Raw genomic sequence first — 21695 nt, 5'->3', positions numbered from 1 at the left:
TTGTTGTAATACAATGGACCTGCCTCCCTCTGTGGGCAATTAAAACAAATTAATATGGAACCTAAATGAGAGGGAATGATCAGTGAATTCTCCCATCAGCCCAGATTACTATCACCACAACAGACTTCCTCTATGAATGTACAATATTGAGTATTGAGTCTGTACAAGAGTCCAGCTAAGCACCAGTACAATCTAGGAAAACTCAAGCTATTTCGACTTTTAGCTGTTAACATTTATAATGTCATCTTATCCCTTATTTGTTGGTATTACAACTTGAATCCATTATGCCCCAGATTCAAAGAGAAATAAAAAGACAAGAATTTGAACACAATATATTATTGGGAAAATAAACAGAGAAAGTACCCAAGGAGCTGAAGGGGTTTGCAGCCCCATAGGAGTAACAACAATATGAACTAACCAGTACCCCCAGAACTCCCTGGAACTAAACCACCAACCAAAGAAAACACATGGTGGAACTCCTGGCTCTAACTGCATATGTAGCAGAGAATGGCCTAGTTGGTCATCAATGGGAGGAGAGGCCCTTGATTCTGTGAAGGTTCTGTGCCCTAGTATAGGTGAATGCCAGGGCCAGGAAGCAGAGGAGGGAGAGAAGATAGGGGAATTTTGGAGTAGAAACTAGGAAAGGGGGTAACATTTGAAATATAAATAAAGGGGTAACATTTGAAATATAAATAAAGGGGGTAACATTTGAAATATAAATAAAGAAAATATCTAATAAAATATATACATATAAAAAGATACCTTTAGAGCATATCTCTATAATATGTAAATAAATAAAAATTTTTATTTATTGTGTATTTAATTGGGATATTCACAAGTATTTTATATTCACTAGAGAGGTTGTTGATTGCTCATTGGTTGAGAACAGTTGATGCTCTTCCAGAGAACCCACCTTCACAGCTCAGCACCTATATCAAGGAACTCACACCAATCTGCAACCCCAGCTCCAAAGATCTAGACAGCCTCTACAGGATGCTGCACACACCATACATGCACATACGTGTACATAGACCCATAAAAAGTGAAACTTAAAAGGGTATAAATTAGGAAGGTTGATATATTTAGATATGCATAGATTATAACTGTAAGTCATAACTGATAGAAAATTATGCTAAGGCACATATCAAATTATGTTTTATATTTCACAAGTACAAAGCTAAGCAGACATGCTTATTTAAATTATTAGATAGAATGGAAGGTAGCATATATTAACAGCTTCAGGTTTCTCCTTCTATAAATTAAACTGAGAATGAATAATAAACAATGTGGTAAACTCATCAATACTCGATTTCTCTATGTCCCTTTATTTTCTATGTCTTGTGAGTGACTTAACAACCAACCCACTCCTCCCACACTCACAAAGGAAGTAAGGCAAATACTTATGTTCAGCTTATTTTTCCATGATACTTGGCCAATGTTAACGTGTTTTCAGTAATATTGTACATTATGCGCCCACATAGAAATTAAACTGTCCAATCTGATTTTATCCTGGAGTCTCTAATGGCCTGAGAGACTAAAGTGAAATATCAATGCTTCCTTACAGCTTTTGCCAGCAAGAGAGGCTGCCCATGACCTTCCAGTCCTGCGTGATCACCAAAGAGTGCCAGGTGTCTGAGTGGTTGGAATGGAGCCCATGTTCAAAAACATGCCACGATGTCACATCCCCTACAGGCACTCGAGTAAGGACAAGGACTATCACACAGTTTCCGATTGGAAGTGAGAAGGAATGTCCAGCTCTTGAGGAGAAGGAGCCCTGTGTGTCTCAGGGAGATGGAGCTGTCCTCTGTGCTACGTGAGTAGAATGAAGAACGTGGTGTGCTCAAATGGCATGTCCCTTCAGCTATCTGACATCACAAATATTTAATAACTGTTATGTCAGTATTTTGACTTAAATATTAGTTCAGACTCCATAGTATGGATTTGCCAAGTTTTCTTACATGTTTTAAGCAGAAAACTAGAATATCTCATTACATAATTTATCTGTTAAAACCATGCTTCCTTTACAGAATGAAAGAATGTTTAACAGCTGCAGGCCAAATCTTCATGAAGGCTTAACTTTTAACAGCTATTCTCTTCGTGTAGTCTATGATACCAGTTGGTGATTATTTTAGTAGATGACACACAATGAACACATGAGACTGGGAAGGCTGCATATGTCTCTGTTGAAATGATTCAGCACCATGGGTAGAGATATAGGCAGTGTGTGAGTGTGTCAATGTTCCAATAAAACTTTATTGACAAAAGAAAGAGACATTTTAACTTTATCTTTGTTCCACCACTTGTCATCCTCCATGCTTTTAAATCATAGATTCCTGTGACTTACTGAAACTAAGTAATGTTTGTAACAATTTTAATTAAGTAAAGAACTTTATCAAAATAAGTAGTTTTCAGGTGTTGGGATTTGGGGATGTTTTGTTTATTCATTTGCTTTTTGTTTCATTGCCAGCATATATCGTAGTACACACAGTAAGTGCCTAATAAATGTTCATTGACTTCAGATGATATAAGATTAATTCTGAAGCCGGGCGTGGTGGCACATACTTTTAATCCCAGCACTTGGGAGGCAGAGGCAGGCAGATTTCTGAGTTCAAGGCCAGCCTGGTCTACAGAGTGAGTTCCAGGACAGCCAGGGCTATACAGAGAAATCCTGTCTCGAAAAAAAAAAAAAAAAAAAAGACTAGTTCTGAAATATTTGCCATTCTATCCTCATTTTTCCTTAAATATACTGTTTCCAAGACATTACAATAAATTATCTTAGTAAAATTTCTTCTTTGAATATAGAATATTATAAAGCAATTTAAAGAATCTTAGCATGCACACGCGACTAGGAGCTTATCTCAACTGTTCATCGATTCAAAGGACATGGCTACAGTTTAAATTTCATAAACTGCTGAAGAGGCAAATTAGTGCTCTTACTCCACCTAGACATGATACCAAAATAGCAAGTGTTTGCATAAAGCCTTCTACTGCATTTTGGAATCATGCATAGTCTGCTCATATAGCAAAGAACTAATAGATCCTGAGGTCCTACTGACTATGGTTGTTCTTCTCTATTTAGGAGTTGAAGGACACTGTCCAGACCTCTAGGATGGTGTCTCTCCCAGCAGTTTCTTCTGTTTTTTTTTTTGTTTTGTTTTGTTTTGTTTTTTGTCTAACACCTTGTTTTTTAATCTCAATTTTTCATGTACCACTGATAAAGCAAACAGATCCTGTTGGTTGTCTTCTCCATTTCCTAGGGCAGCACTTTCCTTAGAATATATCATCTATTTATCATAATGAAAGTCTGTTTCTATCACAGGACTCCTTACATGACCTAGGCTGGAATGCCACCTAGTTTTGTTTTGTTTTGTTTCTTTTAATTTCATTCTAACGCCCACAGAAAACTAGTTATTTGCTTATACTTTTTTGTACCCTATTCCTACATCCAAACTATCAATGATCCATGTATCTAGAAATGCCCTTCCTTTGTAAACAAGTGAGTGCTGTTCCTTGATGGCCCAACCCCACAATTGTGCAGCCTCAAACCCCCACTTATAAAAATGAAAATGGTAAGCAATCTCATCTTCACTGGCAAATTACTCACTATTGACAGAGCCAAGCACCCAGAGCAGACATCTAAGGGCACCTTTAACCTTTCTGTCTAATTGAGATAAGCTCATCCATTTACATCTATGTTAGCTATTAATCTGATCCATGGGGAAGCACCTGGCTTAGACTGACAAAGTGCTTGCTACTTGAGCCATTTCCTCTGGGCTTTTAAGGTATCTGTTTTCCTAGAGGTGGGAAAAATGCCATCATTTTCTACTGTTGGTGACATGAGGAAATGCTTCCCTGTCTCTCTCCTTCTAGGGAAAGTAAGGCTGACAAGCCTAACACTCCCTTCACATAACAATCTTGATTGGGGCTTTGAGAATCAGGGATAATCATTTTTGTGCTCTACTAACAGCATAGTAAGCTCTTCACATCATTCCCTGGCATTCATTAGGAATTCTGGGCTCTACAGAACATGTACATGAAAATGTTCTGATTCCTGACAGCGATGAGGAAGCTCTGAATTGCTGTTATATTTTTAAATCCTAGCATGCAATTATAACTTTGCTCCAATATGAATACGCAATTTTCATGCATTTTTATTAAAGGCAAAACAAGTGTTTGGGCTCATCATCACTTAGAATGTTTGGAATTCTCAGATTCAGCCTTCCTTTGTTTATAAGCATCAAGAAAAGATGAGTTTAATTGCACATAAAATTTAATGTTTTCAGCATTATGTCCTTATTTCATAAAATATTGATAAGTAACTTCCACTAGTTGCAATTAAAATAGGCTTGCTCTGCATTTAACCCCTCTAAAGGGTGCCCAACTGAGAACAATGAAGTAATTGGGACTGAATCAGTCTTTCTTCATCAGCCTGGACTCTATACCAGATCCTCAGGAAAAGGTTTTGTGAGTTTAAGTTTTAGAACAAAACCAGAAAAGAGTGAAGAAACATTTTCCCGAATAACCAACCATCTTTGCCACCATGGCATTCTCCTCATCTAGATATGGCTGGAGAACTACAGAGTGGACAGAGTGCCACGTGGACCCTTTGCTTAGTCAGCAGGACAAGAGGCGTGCCAATCAGACAGCCCTCTGTGGAGGAGGTGTCCAGACCCGGGAAATATATTGCATACAAACCAACGACAACATGCTCTCCCATGGAAATACACAGAAGGACAAAGAAGGTAGGTGGTACTCCTCGGATGGCTGACTCATGAAGAGTGAGCAGGTGGGGGTGCCGTTGAGGAATGTAGACAGACCATGGGGGTGGGGGTGGGGTTAGGAAGATCCCCTAAAATTCACACTGCAGTTGGAGTCCAAACCAGATAAAGAGTAACCTATATCTGAGTAAGTTAAAACAAACAAACAAACAAACAAAAAAAAAACCCAAACAAACAAAACCTTAATACAGCTCTGGGTTTGCTTAGGTTTATTTTTTGACAGGTCTATTTAAGAAAATAGTAAAAGCTTCTTGAGTCAAATTTAGAAGGAATAATTAGTTATAAAACAAAAAATGAAATTGATTTTGTAAGTATATAAATAAAGTAAAAAAAAAATATAATAAAAAATAATGGATAGAAAGTTTACAAACAACTTTTGAAAAATTCTCTTTGACAAACTATGATTATGAATAAATTAATGATACTAAAATTTTCTATGGGTTTTTATTGATGCTGTTTTCTTACATGTATTATATGTAATTTATTATTTGTATATATTATATTACATAATATAGATACTATATATATATATATATATATATGCCTCCTAAATACATAAATAAGATCTGCTCAGTTTATATAATGTTACCTGTAGCTCATTGTCTAGGGTGGAGTCTCCATTATATGAGTCAGCCTTCTATATTAGCATGTCCACTGATGTTGTTCTTGCTCAGGACCTGTTTAGGTAGCTTTATAGATGAGATTTCCTGGGTGTCATTTCTCTGACCTTACTAGGAGACAGATTTTCACAGCAATATTTTGTTCCCTTGACTTTTACAATCTTCCCACTTCTTCTTCTGCAATAATCTCTGAGCTTTAGACACAAGAGTGTTCATGCCTTGTTCTGAAATCCTGACAAATATTTGAGGCTAGTGAAGTCATTGATCTTGGAGGAGAGCCTCCAACCACCACTTTAAACCAACATAATTCCTGACTACATTCCAAATACTTGGCTTTAAACACACAGTTAACTACAGGGCTCACCCTCATTTTATTACTTTTTTTTTCAGTTTAGAGACTAGATGCACAAATATTCAAAAGGGCAAGTGTATTCAAACTGGCCTAGCCAACAATAGAATCCCCATCATTATGGGCTCAAGTTTATACTGAGTACTTTTAAAGAGTTCTTCTCACATGTCCATTGTCTGAGTACCAGCAAAACTCCCAGGACTAATTTTTTTAAACTTTTTCCAGTTTTTTATTAGGTATTCTCTTCATTTACATTTCAAATGCTATCCAGAAAGTCCCCTATACCCTTCCCCCACCCTGCTCCCCTACCCACCCACTCCCACTTCTTGGCCCTGGTGTTCCCCTGTACTGGGACATATAAAGTTTGCAAGACCAAGGGGCCTCTCTTCCCAATGATAGCCGACTAGGCCATTTTCTGATACATATGTAGCTAGAGACACAAGCTCTTGGGGTACTGGTTAGTTCCTATTGTTGTTCCACCTTTAGGGTTGCAGACCACTTCAACTCCTTGGCTACTTTCTCTAGCTCCCCCATTGGGGGCCCTGTGATCCATCCAACAACTGACTGTGAGCATCCACTTCTGTGTTTGCCAGGCCCCGCCATAGCCTCACAAGAGACAGCTATATCAGGGTCCTTTCAGCAAAATATTGCTGGCATATGAAATAGTGTCTGCATTTGGTGGCTGCGTTATGGGATGGATCCTCAGGTGGGGCAGTCTCTGGATTGATTCAACATTTCTTATTGGATATCAGCCAATTGGATATCACCAAAGATCCAAAGATATATAAAGTAGCATAAATATATGAACATAGATTTCATGATGTCATAAAATGGTTAATTTCATCAGAATGGTACACAAAACAATAGTTATGATATAACTATGTTTTAGAAAAACTATTGAGACTGACACTTGAGCGGAATAATGACTAACAAGTTACTTAGAGAAGACAGGGCGAGGCTGTGGAGCACAGGAGTTTCTTCAGGAAGAGGGAATAGTGTGTTCAGGCACAACAATGAAGGAAAGTCAAAACAAAGGGACACACAGAACACGGCACATTTGACAACGGGGAATAGGAAAGACCTTCCTCCAAAGTGTGTAGGTTGAGAAATGGAAAACCAAATAAGACAAACAAAACAAAACAACCTTCCACAAACAAAACACAAACTAGAATGTTTAGGGAAGAGTTCTAAACAAGAATAATCAGGAATAAAAGGGTCAAGGATAACAGACAGAGAAATATATGCTTTTTAAACTCAAGAGTGACTCCTCTGCCCCAGCAAAAAGAAGCCATGTCAGTGACCAAAGATAAGCACTGAATTTCTGCAACTTTTCAAAATAATAGTTCAGTGTCCAATAATTTTCCTCAGCATGTCAGCTCATTTGTGAATATAGCCTTAGGATATATTTTATTGCTAATGTACCTTTAGATTATAAGGTGCTAGCATAAAACACAAATGTTAGTACATTAATATTTTCTTGGCCTCTTTAATGGCTGCCTTTTTGAAACTTTTAGGTAGATTTGTTACAGTAATCTTTCATAGTAGTATAATTTCATTGCTCGATGTAGATCAGATCTTAGATCCTGCCTGTCAATTATGTCTTGTAGGTTATTACTTTCAAAAGATCTTGAAAATTCTAAACAGCAACTGGTTATGTTTTAAATCATTCTTTTTCAGAGTCCCTCAAACCTCTTCCTCCATCCCTACTGCAGAGAACCAAAAGTAATAAACAGGAACTCAGAGTATCGTTATTAAACTCAGAGTATCGTTATTAAACCGAAAGTAACACAGACAGGAACACAAAGAGTATTATTGTTACAATGTATCTGTTAGAATAAAGCAAATGACAAAGGGAGGTCAATAGATACAAAAATAAGTGCTTCGCCTAAAATGAATACTTATGACTGGAATGTGTGCACTAGTTACTTAGGAAGGTGTTTTCCTTTATATTCTAAGAATATTAGTAAACCTCTTTGAGTTTGTTTTTCTGTAAAAACACATGGTTCTTCCTAAAAGTTACTGTTTTCTTCCTCAAAACGTAGATTCCTCCCTTGAAATTGATCCAGTAATCCAGCATCCCAGGGGGAATGCATGTGGCTTACAAATACGAGTGAATGGAGAACAGTTAGACTGTCTGATGCAAATATTGTTCATACTCTGTTTCCTTTAATAAATATGAAAATGCCAGATCTCACTGAGAGAGAGAGAGAGAGAGAGAGAGAGAGAGAGAGAGAGAGAGAGAGAGAGAGAGAGAGAGAGAGAGAGGAGAGGAGAGAGGGATGGCGGTAGAAGAGAGAGACAGATAAAGAGAGAGAGAAGAGAGAGGGATGGAGGTAGAAGAGAGAGACAAAGAGAGAGAGAGAGAGGAGAGAGAGATGGAGGTAGAAGAGAGAGACAGAGATAAAGACAGTGAGGGAAACAGGGAAAGAGAGAGAGAGAGAGAGAAAACTTGATCTCAAATCACCTCCTACACCCAAAGTCCATTAGAATACAATAATCTCAACAAATATTGATTATAATACCATGACCATTTCAAGCCCTAAGCAATGTTTATTGCATGTATTTCCAAGAACAAGTTCCACACTTTCTCTTGTAGATTCTGTGTGTTTTATAGGAGTGTTGTTTTCACAACTAAAAAGGTGTTTTTAACATCAGTTCAAAATAGAATCATTTGACTCGAAATAATCTTTACAGACATACACACACACAAATAAAATTGATATGAAGCTCACATAAACTTTATTATTTTGGCAGGTCTCAATATGAAATAGAATGCTAATGAACATATATTATCATGAAAACAGAGCCATCTTTATCACTTCATTCATTGTTATATGTACCATTGTTAAATAAATCAAACCACACTAGTCAGAAAAAAAATCCTACCAGCTTTAATTTCCCAAAAATTAAAACATAAATGATTAATATACACATATGTTTAGTATAATAAACTCTAAATGTGACAGTCAAATGATTATCAGAATATTGTGTAAGCTAGTGGTAGCATCTATGGGCAATAGGGAAAAACTGTATCCAAATGATAATGGAGAGGTTCTACATTTTATCTATATGCTGGTGGTGGTGGTGGGTAACTCATGAAAACTTAACAATGTTTCTCCTACAATATCCAGCAAGAGGACTGCTGTATACCTTTAGAGGAAAGGCCTGGCAAGCTCCATACTGAGAATTAGATGTGGAAACCCTGACATTTTCTGTTCACCCATCTGATCACGATTCTAGGGAGCTATAAATGGTGGCTAGCTCTAATCGGAGACTGACAGGTTAGAACTAGTAAAGAAGTAGCCTGAGCTTATGTTAGACAGCTGCTACGAATATTCCTCACTGTGCACTCATCATTGGGTAAGCAGGAATGGATTGATTGCTTCCAGAGTTCAAAGAGAAACAAAAGTAGATTTTAAGTACAATAGCCTAGGGATTCTTCCATTGGGTGCAGACTACGCATAGTCTGAATTATAAACCAAAACAACATGAAGCTATAGATCACACTGACAGTGATATGCATCATAGAAAACTTGTACAAGTGTTCCACAAGAAGTAGAGTAATAAAATCTGGATAAAAGTAGAGAGGCTCAGGTTATTAAAAAGGCAGGTGAGACTGTGAGCCTGAGGTGAGATACAACAGCATAAACAATTGATGCTGATAAAAGATGCTTGGAAGGAAAAAATAAACAGTTAAATCGGACCATGTAGACAGAAAGTTTATGCACTCATATTCTACCATGAAATAAGTATAAACTATTTGTATGACTTTTAATTATATCATAAACTCACTGTGCTTATAGCTCTTTATCTATAGTTTTAATAATAAACACACGTCAGCCAATACTTTATCCTGAAAAAGTAAAAAAGGGCTTTGCTTATGGTATTAATTCCTTTTTATCACAGAAAGTAGCTATCACCGTGCCTAAAAGGTTAATGATACACCTTTCCTGTCCATCACTTTTGAAATAACAGACTGATGGATTATTTTACATGATTTTCTATCAAGAATGTGCATTAGAGTTATCATGAGCCTAGGAGAGACTCCACAGCCTCACTGATGAGATGCATATCTGTCTCAGGAAGAAAGGGGTACTGTCACTCTTGGGATCCTAGAAATGTTTCAGGCTACCCCATGGTGTATAAATGGTCTCATGTTTCTCGGAAGTTATTATACCATCATTAGAGGTATAGATTACAGGAAAGAATAATCACTGATTTCTAAGACTTTCAACATGTATTAGTATACATTATATATACATAATAACCCATGCAAACAGATATATAAAGGCCAGCAATAAACACTTTTATTGGGAAAAATTAAGCATGTTCCACATATTTTCATATATCTAAACATTCCACTTTGAGTTTGAGTAAGCCTAATGTGATGTACTGAAACAGAAACAGAAGGCATGCTGACTACATTTTGGAAACAAACTTGCACTGTGTCCACAGTAGTTATAGGATATTGTAAAAATAAGAAGTCTCTGAAAAGTCAGCTCTGTCTTCCCAGGGAGTCCTCTGGAAGGAGCAGGAAGAGGATTGCCACCCTCTGCAGTTTCCCCATGAGAACTGAGAAGGATAACTGAGATGCTAAGAGGTTTCTGCCAAAGGGATAAATGCAAATAAGTACTCACCTGGTGGGAATTAAATTAAGGTAGTTAGTATTTTACCTGAAGGTGACTTTTAGGACTTTTTAATGGAAGGAAGAGCCCACATGTGAGATTTCAGGAAGTATCCAAACAAACAAACAAACAAACAAAAAAAAAATGCGATCAAAGAAAACCTGTATTGGAGAAGTTCCGAAGTCAGCTAAACATGAGAACAGTGACACCATGCCTTTGGCTTAGGTCACGTGCTCGGCGCACTTATAGCCACCACTGTAAAATGATACAATTTGTATGAAAAATGACTGCTCAAATGTTTGAATCCCTCCATCACAGGCAGAGACCACAGTCACGCGTTCTCTGCCCATCTCCTTTCTAGGAAAACTAATGCCACCTCTGAATTCGAATAGAAGTGTTCAATCGAATGATGAGGCAGTGTTAATGTACTTTGACAAGGTTGGCCACTTAAAATTCTGCTTTTGTTGTAAAAGTAGTTGAACATTTAAGAACAAATTTAATCTGTCTTTGAGTCATAGTAGTTAGCTTGACTGTATATTTTACTTTCAACCTTAACGTGACTTTCAAAGGAGACTGAGACAGAACTCAAGAAAGCTAGGGTTTTTTAGTTTCTACATTTTTCTTGTATTCTTCTCTGTGTCGTTTAACTTTATTTTTCTGAATATACATTATTTTGTAAATATATTTTTATTTTTATTTTTGTTTTTTCAAGACAGGGTTTCTCTGTATAGTCCTAGCAGTCCTGGAACTCACTCTGTAGACCAGGCTGGCCTCGAACTCAGAAATCTGCCTGCCTCTGCCTCCCGAGTGCTGGGATTAAAGGCATGAGCCACCACACCCGGCATATTTTTTTATTAGATATTTTCTTTATTTACATTTCAAATGCTATCCTGAAAGTTCCCTATACCATCCCCCCCGCCCTGCTCCCCTACCCACCCACTCCCATTTCTTGGCCCTGGCGTTCCCCTGTACTGGGGCATATAAAGTTTGCAAGACCAAGGGGCCTCTCTTCCCAATGATGGCCAACTAGGCCATCTTCTGCTACATATGCAGCTAGAGACATGAGCTCTGGGGGGTACTGGTTAGTTCCTATTGTTGTTCCACCTATAGGGTTGCAGACCACTTCAACTCCTTGGGTGCTTTCTCTAGCTTCTCCATTGGGGGCTCTGTGTTCCATCTTATAGATGACTGTGAGCATCCACTTCTGTATTTGCCAGGCACTGGCATAGCCTCTTACGAGACGTCTATATCAGGGTCCCTTCAGCAAAATCTTGCTGAATATACATTCTCATAAGTAGCTCCCCCATTCCACTTTCAGCAGAATGACAGACTACATTATGTGGAAATCATCTTTTCAAAACTACTTAGGCGCCCAAGATACAACATTATTTCAAAAGCTTTTAAGGGAAGAAGCAAAGCCTAGATTAAGGAATTCCCAGAACAAATGAGCAAAGTTATGCTGATGCTTTCTGTGGTTGTCCTGGGGTGGGAAATGGTGTCGGTTGAGGGTTATGCATTATGGTGACTTAGGAGCCATGAGATGGATAAGCAGCATGACACAGCACATTGCTGTGTCATCTAATGTGGTTAAAGCTCTGAGTGCTTCAGGAATCCCAGCTTCCCTTTCAGAGAGCTGACAGCATTGTAGGTCAGCCTTAGCCTCAAGTTGTGAAAAAGAGCCTGTCCAAAGAGACATGGTGGTAGGCCTGCAGGCAGGCTGGTTTTACCTTCAAGTTGATAGTCACTTTGGGGGTCCTCAGTGGGGAAATAAAGTTGGGGAAATAATATAACAAATGGTACCACCTAGGGTAAAAAACAAAGGTTAAAATCATTAAAGAACACAGAACACACCATGTCTAAAGACAACACAGGACTCTTCTACAGTACAGTGCACCAACCAAGACCATACATTTCTGTCTGTGAAGAATATCATGGGTGTACACATTATTTTAAATCTGTCAGTTGCCTTTGATAGGATGATCTTTTCCACAACAGTCATTCTGCTAATCCATGAATATGGGTGGCCAGTTCATCTTCTAGTGTCTCCCTCATCTTTCTTCAGAGATTTACAGTTTTCATTGTAGAGGTCTTTCACCTCCATGATTACACTTGTTCCTAGATTTTTTTTTTTTAGCTATTATACATAGAAGTATTTCTGTGATCTCTTTCTTAGCATGTTTATTATTGGTACATAAGTTGATTTCCTATACTAACACTGCTAAAAGTGGTGATCATTTCTAGAAAATTTCTGTGAATCAGTTTTGTATAGCATGTTTGCTATGTTTGCAAATAGGGATAATATGACTTATTCTTTTCTTGACTGTATCTCTTTAATCTCCTTCAGCTGTTTTTATACTTTTCTAAGGCTTCTAGTACAGTATTGAAAAGAGTGGCTTAGTGGACATTCCAGTCCCCTTCCTGGTATTCTTTCACATTTTTCTTCATTTCAAATGATGGGTTTTGTATGTTTGTCATATGTAGTCTTTATTATAGTGGGTTATATTTCCTGTAACCCCATTCTCTCTAGGACTTTTGTCAAGAAGTGTGTTGGATTTTTGCCAAAGTCCTTTTCTGCATCTATTGAAATGTTTATGTGATTTTTGCCTTTACATTCATTTTTAGTATTCATAACATTATCAGATTATGTATATCAAACCATCTCAATAACTTCTGGGTAAAGCCAATTTGACTGTGATGTGATGAGATGTGGTGTGTGTGTGTGTGTGTGACATGCTGGCATTCAGCTAGTAAGTATTTGTGATTTTTATTTGTTGCTGATATGCGTTTTATGAGGCTTTGGCATGAAAGTGGGTGTTTGAAAGTGATCATTTTGTGTCCTATTGTTTGGAATAATTTGAGAAGTACTTGTTGGTTGGGATCCTGGATTATTGATGCCATAACTACAACTGCTGCAAATTAGATGAACTAACATAATGCATTGTATTTAATAATGTGATTATTGATACTATATTTGTTTAGAAAGTACAACTGAAAAATTTATCCTACTAAGGAAATAGCATAATTAGAAGAATAAATGACTATATAAATTAAATGATATTTGATCAAAAATGTTCTTTACTGATCATAATTTCCCAAAATTTTGTGCAGTATCTCTAGAGTACAATAATATATTTGCAAATGTAAGTCCAATGGTGCTTTCAAATGATTAACTCTTTTGAATAAAAGGAATGAAACAACAAAATATTATAACCATCTCTTACCTATTCCATTCTCTCATTCCGGTTTCTTTCTTCAATTTACTGATGGACAATATAAATGCCATTGGTCAAAAAATCATAGAGAGGGCAAAGCAATAATTATTTATGCACATTTCTTGAAAAATGTTGCATGTGATACTATAACAGAATTTATGGAAAACATTATGATAAAAGGATAATGCATAATAGTTCATAATTTTATGATATGTTAAGAAGCTAGAAAAACACATTATGTTCAACAGTGTGAAATTATTGCAATCTTTATAAATATCTAAATATAAATCCCTACTACTCACAATAAAAATAATAGTTAAAACATTTATGATGATGGTCATATTTATTAATGCTCTTTGCTATTTGTTTGCTCGATTGAAAAAGTGAGTGCTTATTCAAGGAAGAAGCAGATGGGACTGGGTACTTGACACTGAACTCATCCCATGTCTGTTCTCTCAAGCATTACCTTTCTGTACCTATGTGCGTCATCAGTTTAGGTATTTTTTTCTTGGTGTTCTTTTATCTGCGCAATGGACTGTAGTTGAGCAACTATTCAGTCACAGCAAAGTTTGATATGTTGAAGAATTTTTTCAAAAACAGCTTTGATCCTTGCCTTTGATCTTTAAGTCCTGATACTATTGCATTTGCAGATTTCTCTACTTGAAGGTCAGAAATTACCCTTCATGAGCCTGACACAGGAAGTTTCTATTGGCATGCCCATTTAGGTCTACCCAAGTAACCTCTGGGTATGCTATACTGCAGCTTAACCATCAGAAAGATGGTCCATATTAGTTAATTTCTTTTTTAAAAACATTTTAATTAAATATTTTATGTACTTACATTTCAAATATTATTCCTTTTCCTGGTTTCCCCTCCGCAAACCACCTCTCCCATCTACCCTCCCCCTGCTTCTATGAGGATGCTCCCCCTCCAGCCTACCCATTCCCACCTCACTGCCCTGGCATTCCCCTATGCTAGGGAATTGAGTCTTCAAGGGCATCACCTATTGATGCCAGACAATGCCACCCTCGGCTACATATGGGGCTAGAGATGTGGGTCCCTCTATGTGTACTTTTTGTTGGTAGTTTAGTCCCTGGGAGCTCTGGGGGGTCTGGATGGTTGATATTGTTGTTCTTCCTATGGGGTTGCAAACCCCTTAAGCTCCTTCAGTCCTTTCTCTAACTCCTACATTGGGAGTGCTAAGTCCAAAGGTTGGCTGTAAGCATCTAACTCTGTACCTGTCAAGCTCTGGCAGAGCCTCTCAGTCAACAACTATAGCAGGCTCCTGTCAGCAAGCACTTCTTGGCATCCACAATAATGTCTGGGTCTGGTGACTGTATATGGGATAGATCCCCGGGTGGGGCAGTCTCTGGATGGCCTTTACTTCAGTCTCTGCTCCACACTTGGTCCCTGTGTCTCCTTTAGCCAGGAGCCCTTCTGGGTTAAGAATTTGGAAATGAGTTTCTTTACTGTGATAAAATACCTATCTGGAATCAACGCAAGGGAGAAACTATTTATTCTATCTTAAAGTTTGAAGTGAGGCCCACCATGGTCAGAATGGCATGGTGGTTGAAGTGTGAGGCTGCTAAACACATTGCATCCAGTCAGGAAATAGAAATGAATGCTGGTATGCAATTTGCCTTCTAGTTTTCATCCAGTACAGAACCCTGACCCATGCCTTTGGTACCACCTAGAGTTAAGGTAGATCTTCATATCTCAATCTAAACCATCCCCACAGAGTGTGTAAACTATCCACAAAAACACTCAAAAATAAAAAATAAAAATAAAAGTAAAAAACTAACCCAGAGACTCCTCTCTGAGCTGATTCTATGTCTTGTCAAGTCAATAATCAATTTTAATGACCATATAAAGACTTATTTATCAGATAACTGATTTCTCTCCAAAGCTTATGACCTCGATGTATCATTCAAGAACCACCTGAATATTTTAAGAAAATGCAATTCCCTGATATTGTCCAGTGGCCATTTTTGTGTGTTGGATTATGGAAACCATAATAATGATTCAACTCTTGAAAACTAGTTGCTAAGCATTGGGAAGAATTGAGACTCCAGAGGAGAACTGAGGACCGAGTTCCAAAGCTGATAGAATGTTTATGGTTTTCTGGTTGCCTAGTCGGCCATCACTGGAAAGAGAGGCCCATTGGACACGCAGACTTTGTGTGCCCCGGTACAGGGGAACGCCAGGGCCAAAGGGGGGGAGTGGGTGGGTAGGGGAGTGGGGGTGGGTGGGTAAGGGGGACTTTTGGTATAGCATTGGAAATGTAAATGAGCTAAATACCTAATAAAAAAAAATGAAAAAAAAAAAAAAAAAAAAAAAAAAAGAAAACAATGACTGAAGCCTCTCAGGATTTACTAACAGAGTTGGTGAGGCCCAGCACATGAAGGTCCTTAACATTAACTTCCTATATGTGCCTCAATTAATCTTGCTTTAATTCTAACAGTGCTATCAGCCTTTGTACATGGACAAACAGAATCACTGTTCTAAGCTGAGAAACAAGAGGTTAAGGGTATATGTCCAGAAAAGCCTTCATCCTATACTTCTTACAATAATAACAGGGAGAAAGCAGGGATGGAAAGAGCCCACTGATTGTTTTCAGAGGTGAAGTTGTCTAATCTATACTCACAGAGTCCTGTTTTACGTTACTTGGCTGTTCCTCTGTAAAAAATCCGATATATCTTGGAGGAAGTTTGGGGATGACAATATTATTTCGTTGTACATGAGCCCTATTTCCTGAGATGGTAAGAATCCACAGCTGTTAGCACAGGACCTTTCATTAAGAGCAGAAAGATGGAGGATCAAATTTCTCCTCCCATGACTTGATCAACTGTCTCTGCTTTGTATTCCTTTTGTAACCCTTAAGCATTATTTTGTGGAGTCTGCTGTAGATGACTGATAGCACCAGAAGGATTCCTGAAACTAGCTCTCAGGGATGTGAACTGGAAAATGAATAGCATTTCTTTCAGAGGCACACTCCTGCTAAGTAAGGATGTAAAAGAAATGGCTTGTGGCTGGCACTAGCTGTTCACTGCCTTGCTAATGATTACTCAATAGGGAGTTGGTACTCTCTCCAGTGTTAACCGAGGAGTACAAACTACATTGTGGAACTCATTAATATTTATTCCTTCTAAAAGCAATGGGCAATAAAAAGGGAAATAAACTGGGGAGAATAGCAATGGGGAGAGGAAGCCATGACAACAGATTCATCTTGGAAAGGTTTCACCATTTATTGCACACACACAGAAAGCTCCATTCAAAATGCAAGGATCCATATTATAATATTATTAGTCTGGAGCCCAGTATTCTATTACACAGAGTCATTTTTAAAATGTATGTGTTGACACAGTTTACTGGATACAAGTATGATATTGTCAGTTTTATTAATTAAAAATAAAAAATTGAAGACAATGCATGACTTTTAAGTATTAACGTATTTTATAATGATATGCATTTGATGTGCTTTTTTATCATTTTATATCTTTGTACTCAACAAAGCTGCATAGCCTCAGTGTAAGAATCTATTCTGTTTATACCCACAAGAAAGAACATAGTGTCTCTGGAAGGTAAGGTCCCTGCAACACAGACAGATTACATCTATTATTCTTTCATCATTTAAAATGCCTTCAGCCACTTTCCTGGTTGTTTAACTATTGGGTCCCACTTTAAGTAACTATATGGTCTTCAATCATCTTCTTTTATTCAAACTCCATAACCTTCTTATGGTCCTGCAAAAAATATTATTTCACTATATTTAATTACATTCTTTTACAATTACTTCATGAATATTCATTCCAAACTCTTAAGATGTTAAGCTTCTATGAGAGTGCATAGTGCTCTCTCTCTCTCTCTCCATTAAGCTTCTTTATTGTAACCCATACTTCTCCATCAATGCCTGGGCGCTTTCACTCTTCTGTCATTGGAAATGGGTTTAAGAAAGGTGGAGAGCTTTCTTCAGTTAGAGCATGTGGACTTACTGGACATCTGGTTTACAGAATATCATCTTGAAACACTCTATTTGACCCACTGGCCACTCCTTCCTTTGTTTCTCTTTCCTCTGACAAGACTTAATGTTATAACACATTTGAGGTCTACCATCAGGATGTGATTTTTAGTACATACAAATAAATATTATTTTTCATTTATATGTTTGCTTATCGGATTTAGTTGAGAATAGGAGAGAAATTTTTAAAATAAGAGTTTTGCTCCAAATCTTTGCATAAAATAAAACAGTAATTGTACGTTGGCCTTGAGGAACCCAGTGGCAGATGCATTGTGCAGAGAGCCATGTTGACATATGCTTACATTATATATAAAATTACTCCTTTCTTGGGAAAGTATAGACTTTCCAAAAGCTTTCACTTTATTATTATAAAGCAAAAAGGAAATATGGCTAATTTTACTTTTGTAGTTGTTGGAGACAGAATAATTGCAGTTTTCCTCCCTTTGTGAGTCACTGTTTGAGAAGTTAAAGAAACACAGTATTGCCAAAAGGTCATAAAAGAAATGTTTGTAATTGGATTATTTAGTTGCTCTGAAAAATTATCTTGACCTTTAACCCACACATTCCATCACACAGAATACCTGGGGTCCTGAAATCTCTGTATCTAGGGACCCTTTATAGCTGTAAACCTCAACTATTATTAACATAAAGTTATAGTGAAAAAATGGAAATATTTAGAAAGGAACTAATTCTTTTAAATGTTTTTCTTAGATCTATTACATGCAATGACTTGGACCCATTACATTCTAACTCCTTGATGTATATTAAATGTACTTTGAAAACAAAGGCTTCATTCAATGAGAAAGATAGTGACTTCTTACTGGCCTCCAAAAATCTATAATAAAAAATAAAGCAAAGTCACCAATTTGCTGTGGTAGACAGTGTTTTGCCATAATTATATGACTAGCTGGTTAATTAGAAAACAATTTTCCCTGACATTATGAAATAAGAAATGACAGAGCCCAGACTCAAAGCCAGCTTTTTCATAACTAAATATAACAACTATTCAAAAATATTTTCCTGCCCTGTGAATCTGATGCCCTGTAAATGTATAAAGCAAATTAACTCTTCATGACTTTCTCAAAATTAGTATTATAAACTTGTTACCTAATTCAAGAAATTTATAGAATCATATGTCACACATTTGAATTTGCCTTTATTATACTACTAGTTAAAGATCCTATCTCTTCGCATTTCTCCTTTGCCTCAAACTACTCAGGCAGTCATCCTTAAATCTTGTCACCCCCCCCCCAGCCCCCATTACTGTATTTATTTCCATATAGGAACGTGGAGCACGGTCGGCATTGCAAAGCACACCATCAAGTGAAGATTTCTTTTTCTCTGTGTGTAAATGCTGCAAGATGAATTCAGCTCACTCTTAAGCCACCAACTTGAGTCATTTTCTCACGAAGAGTGTCTACTATAAAGAATCTATGTATTTTATGGAAGACTATTATTGTTCTCCCTTTCACATATTGCTCATAAGGAAACAAGAACCACAATTCATAACTAGTAAATAGGGGTTTAATCCTGTTAGTGTGAACTCTCGTAACATGGAAAGCAGTTCACACCAGGTGATGTAGTAAAACACATCAAGGTAACTTTTTCTGTTAGTCACATAAAATTACTGTAACTGATTATTCTTAAAATTAAAAATAGCAGTGCCATAAATTCTGACATCCTGGCTCAAATAGACATAACAAGATTCAAGACTGGCTATCATTGAATTCAAGATTCAAGATTGGATGTCATGTTAATGAGACTTTATTGGTGTAGCTTCAGATGTTATGAAGAGACACAATCTCATAGTCAAATTCCTGATTCTCTGACTCTTACAATGTTTGTGCCCACTATTCTTCAAATATATATATATATATATATATATATATATTTGAATATATTTGAATATTTGTTATATATATTATATATGTGTGTGTGTGTGTGTGTGTGTGTATACATACATACATGCAAATACATTTAAGCATACACAAACAGTACAAAAGAGGCTGTGAACATGATATAAGAGAGTTTGGAGGGGGAAATGGAAAGAAATAAAATGAAAATATGGAATGAAATCACAGTCTTAAAAAAATAAACAGCAAAACAAAAATACAAGGCTTGAACAAAAAACTAGAACCTTAAATTTTGCTTGATTTTTTTTTTTTTCTTCATCTCTGTTAGAAGAAATAGTTTTCGGGCCTGGAGAAATGGCACGGTGATTAAGACAGCTTATTGATCTTCCAAGGGATTTGTGCTCAGTTTTTAGTACCTGTATCAGGTGACTCGCAACAACCTGTAACTACAGGTCTGTGTGATCTGATTCCTCTTCTGGCCTGCACAGGAATGAAACGAAATTACAGACTAAAAACTTATTCAGGAACACACACACACAAATACATAGAAAATACAGATTCAGTCTTTAATGCTATTTTTGTTCCTTTTACAGCAAATATTTTTATTGAAAAATATAATATATATGTGATGATTTTATGCATTAATGCAATATATACTACAGTTAATTTTACTAGAAAGACCCCTTTGAAATACTTTCAACAGCATCTCTCCTGTATGAACATAAAAGTATAAGTCAAGGAGAGCAAGGAAGTGGGCTCAACATGATATGGCATAGATGCACAGGTCTCCACTATACAAGACAGTCCACAAATGGGATTAGAGGACTAGCATTCACAAAGGAAAGTTTTAAGACTTTACAAAGACATGAGCTTGCATAAATCACCATCTCTGTTCTACACATGCGTCAGTCCAGGGACACATAAACAAGTTTACCTAGTCAGATGTGCACAAGGCACTAATTCAATATACTTGCAGTGCCCTCTTCATAAAGGCCAACAGGCAATTTTTCTCTCTGGTTTTCCCCAAACCAGAAACTGATGCTTTTTCTCCACAACTAGTTCTTATGATCTCATGGGCACAGTGAACTTCATAATTATTATAATAATTCTTTTTACATTCATTATTATACGTTTAGAGCTAGCATTTGTGATCTAAAAACATTGGTTCAGGAGTCAGACTTAAAGCTAACAAATTTAGTTACATAAACATGTTTGTTTATCATTTTATCTTGAAGACCAGGTAAGAACACTAACTTATCTCTTCTAAGAAATGACATTATTGTTAATTCTGATTTCCCCTGGTATGTTTTAAAATTTTGCTAGTGCTGGTAACAAACATCATAGATTTGAGGACCTTTGATTTTCTTTGATGTAATAGAGACAGGAAGGAAGGAGACGAGAGAGAAGCTCAGTGCTTACCTTATGTGAAACGGTCTTCTACATGGTTTACAGTTATTTGCTCCTTAGACCGCAAGCCTAGGAAGTAAGTACCATTACTGCTATGGAAGGTTGAGGTATAAGAGGAGTTAATAAGTTATATCCATGATTGTCAGTCAAGGAAGGCTGAACCTACTTTCCAACAGTAGTGCTGTAGACTGAGGATCACTAAAAGCTAGCCAATGTAAAATGTTGAAGAGATACTTCCTCTCTAGATACTAATTTTAGAATATGTGCCTTTAAAAATTCTAATTTAGTCGCAAAGCCAAGAATCTCTTAAAGTTATGCCTTTGATGGTCCCAAAAACATTACAATTAATTCATGTGTTCAACTTCTCTTGTCTTCATGTGCTATTGAGTGCTCTGTGCATTATAAGCATTATTCTGCATGCGAAAAACAGAGATGTTAACAACGCAAAAAAAAATTCTCTCTGTCATCACATGATTTATATTAATTAATTAATTAATTTAGGTTTTTTGAGACAGGGTTTCTCTGTGTAGCCCTGGTTGTCCTGGAACTCACTCTGTAGACCAAGCTGGCCTTGAACTCAGAAATCCGCCTGCTTCTGCCTCCCAAGTGTTGGGATTAAAGGTGTGTGCCACCACTGCCTGGCTATCACATGATTTTAATTGAAGGAACTAGATTCTAAACAAATAAATAAGAAAATAGGATATAATCACGTGCATTGTACAGGGGATTAAAATAGGGCTACTAAAGCAAAAAGAACACACAGAAATAAAGCCAGAGTATCAATAAATATGATTACCAGCTAATATTAATTCTAACAGAATGTCTTTCAATGA

The 21695-nt window shown here is 36.9% G+C and overlaps 1 protein-coding gene across 1 annotated transcript in view; it reads left to right on the top strand.

The window, feature by feature from the left end:
- Positions 1-21695, top strand: part of Thsd7a (thrombospondin, type I, domain containing 7A) — a 437646-nt gene that overhangs the window by 243525 nt on the left and 172426 nt on the right. The window contains exons 3-4 of the mRNA NM_001164805.1: positions 1565-1813; positions 4561-4742. Of these exons, the coding sequence (NP_001158277.1) occupies positions 1565-1813; positions 4561-4742 (431 nt within the window). The remainder of the gene's footprint in view (positions 1-1564; positions 1814-4560; positions 4743-21695) is intronic.

This window comes from Mus musculus, chromosome 6 (genome assembly GCF_000001635.26).
Source record: "Mus musculus strain C57BL/6J chromosome 6, GRCm38.p6 C57BL/6J".
Lineage (NCBI taxonomy): Eukaryota > Metazoa > Chordata > Mammalia > Rodentia > Muridae > Mus > Mus musculus.
Note: the sequence above shows the minus strand (reverse complement) of the source record. Positions and strands in the feature narration are given on the sequence as shown.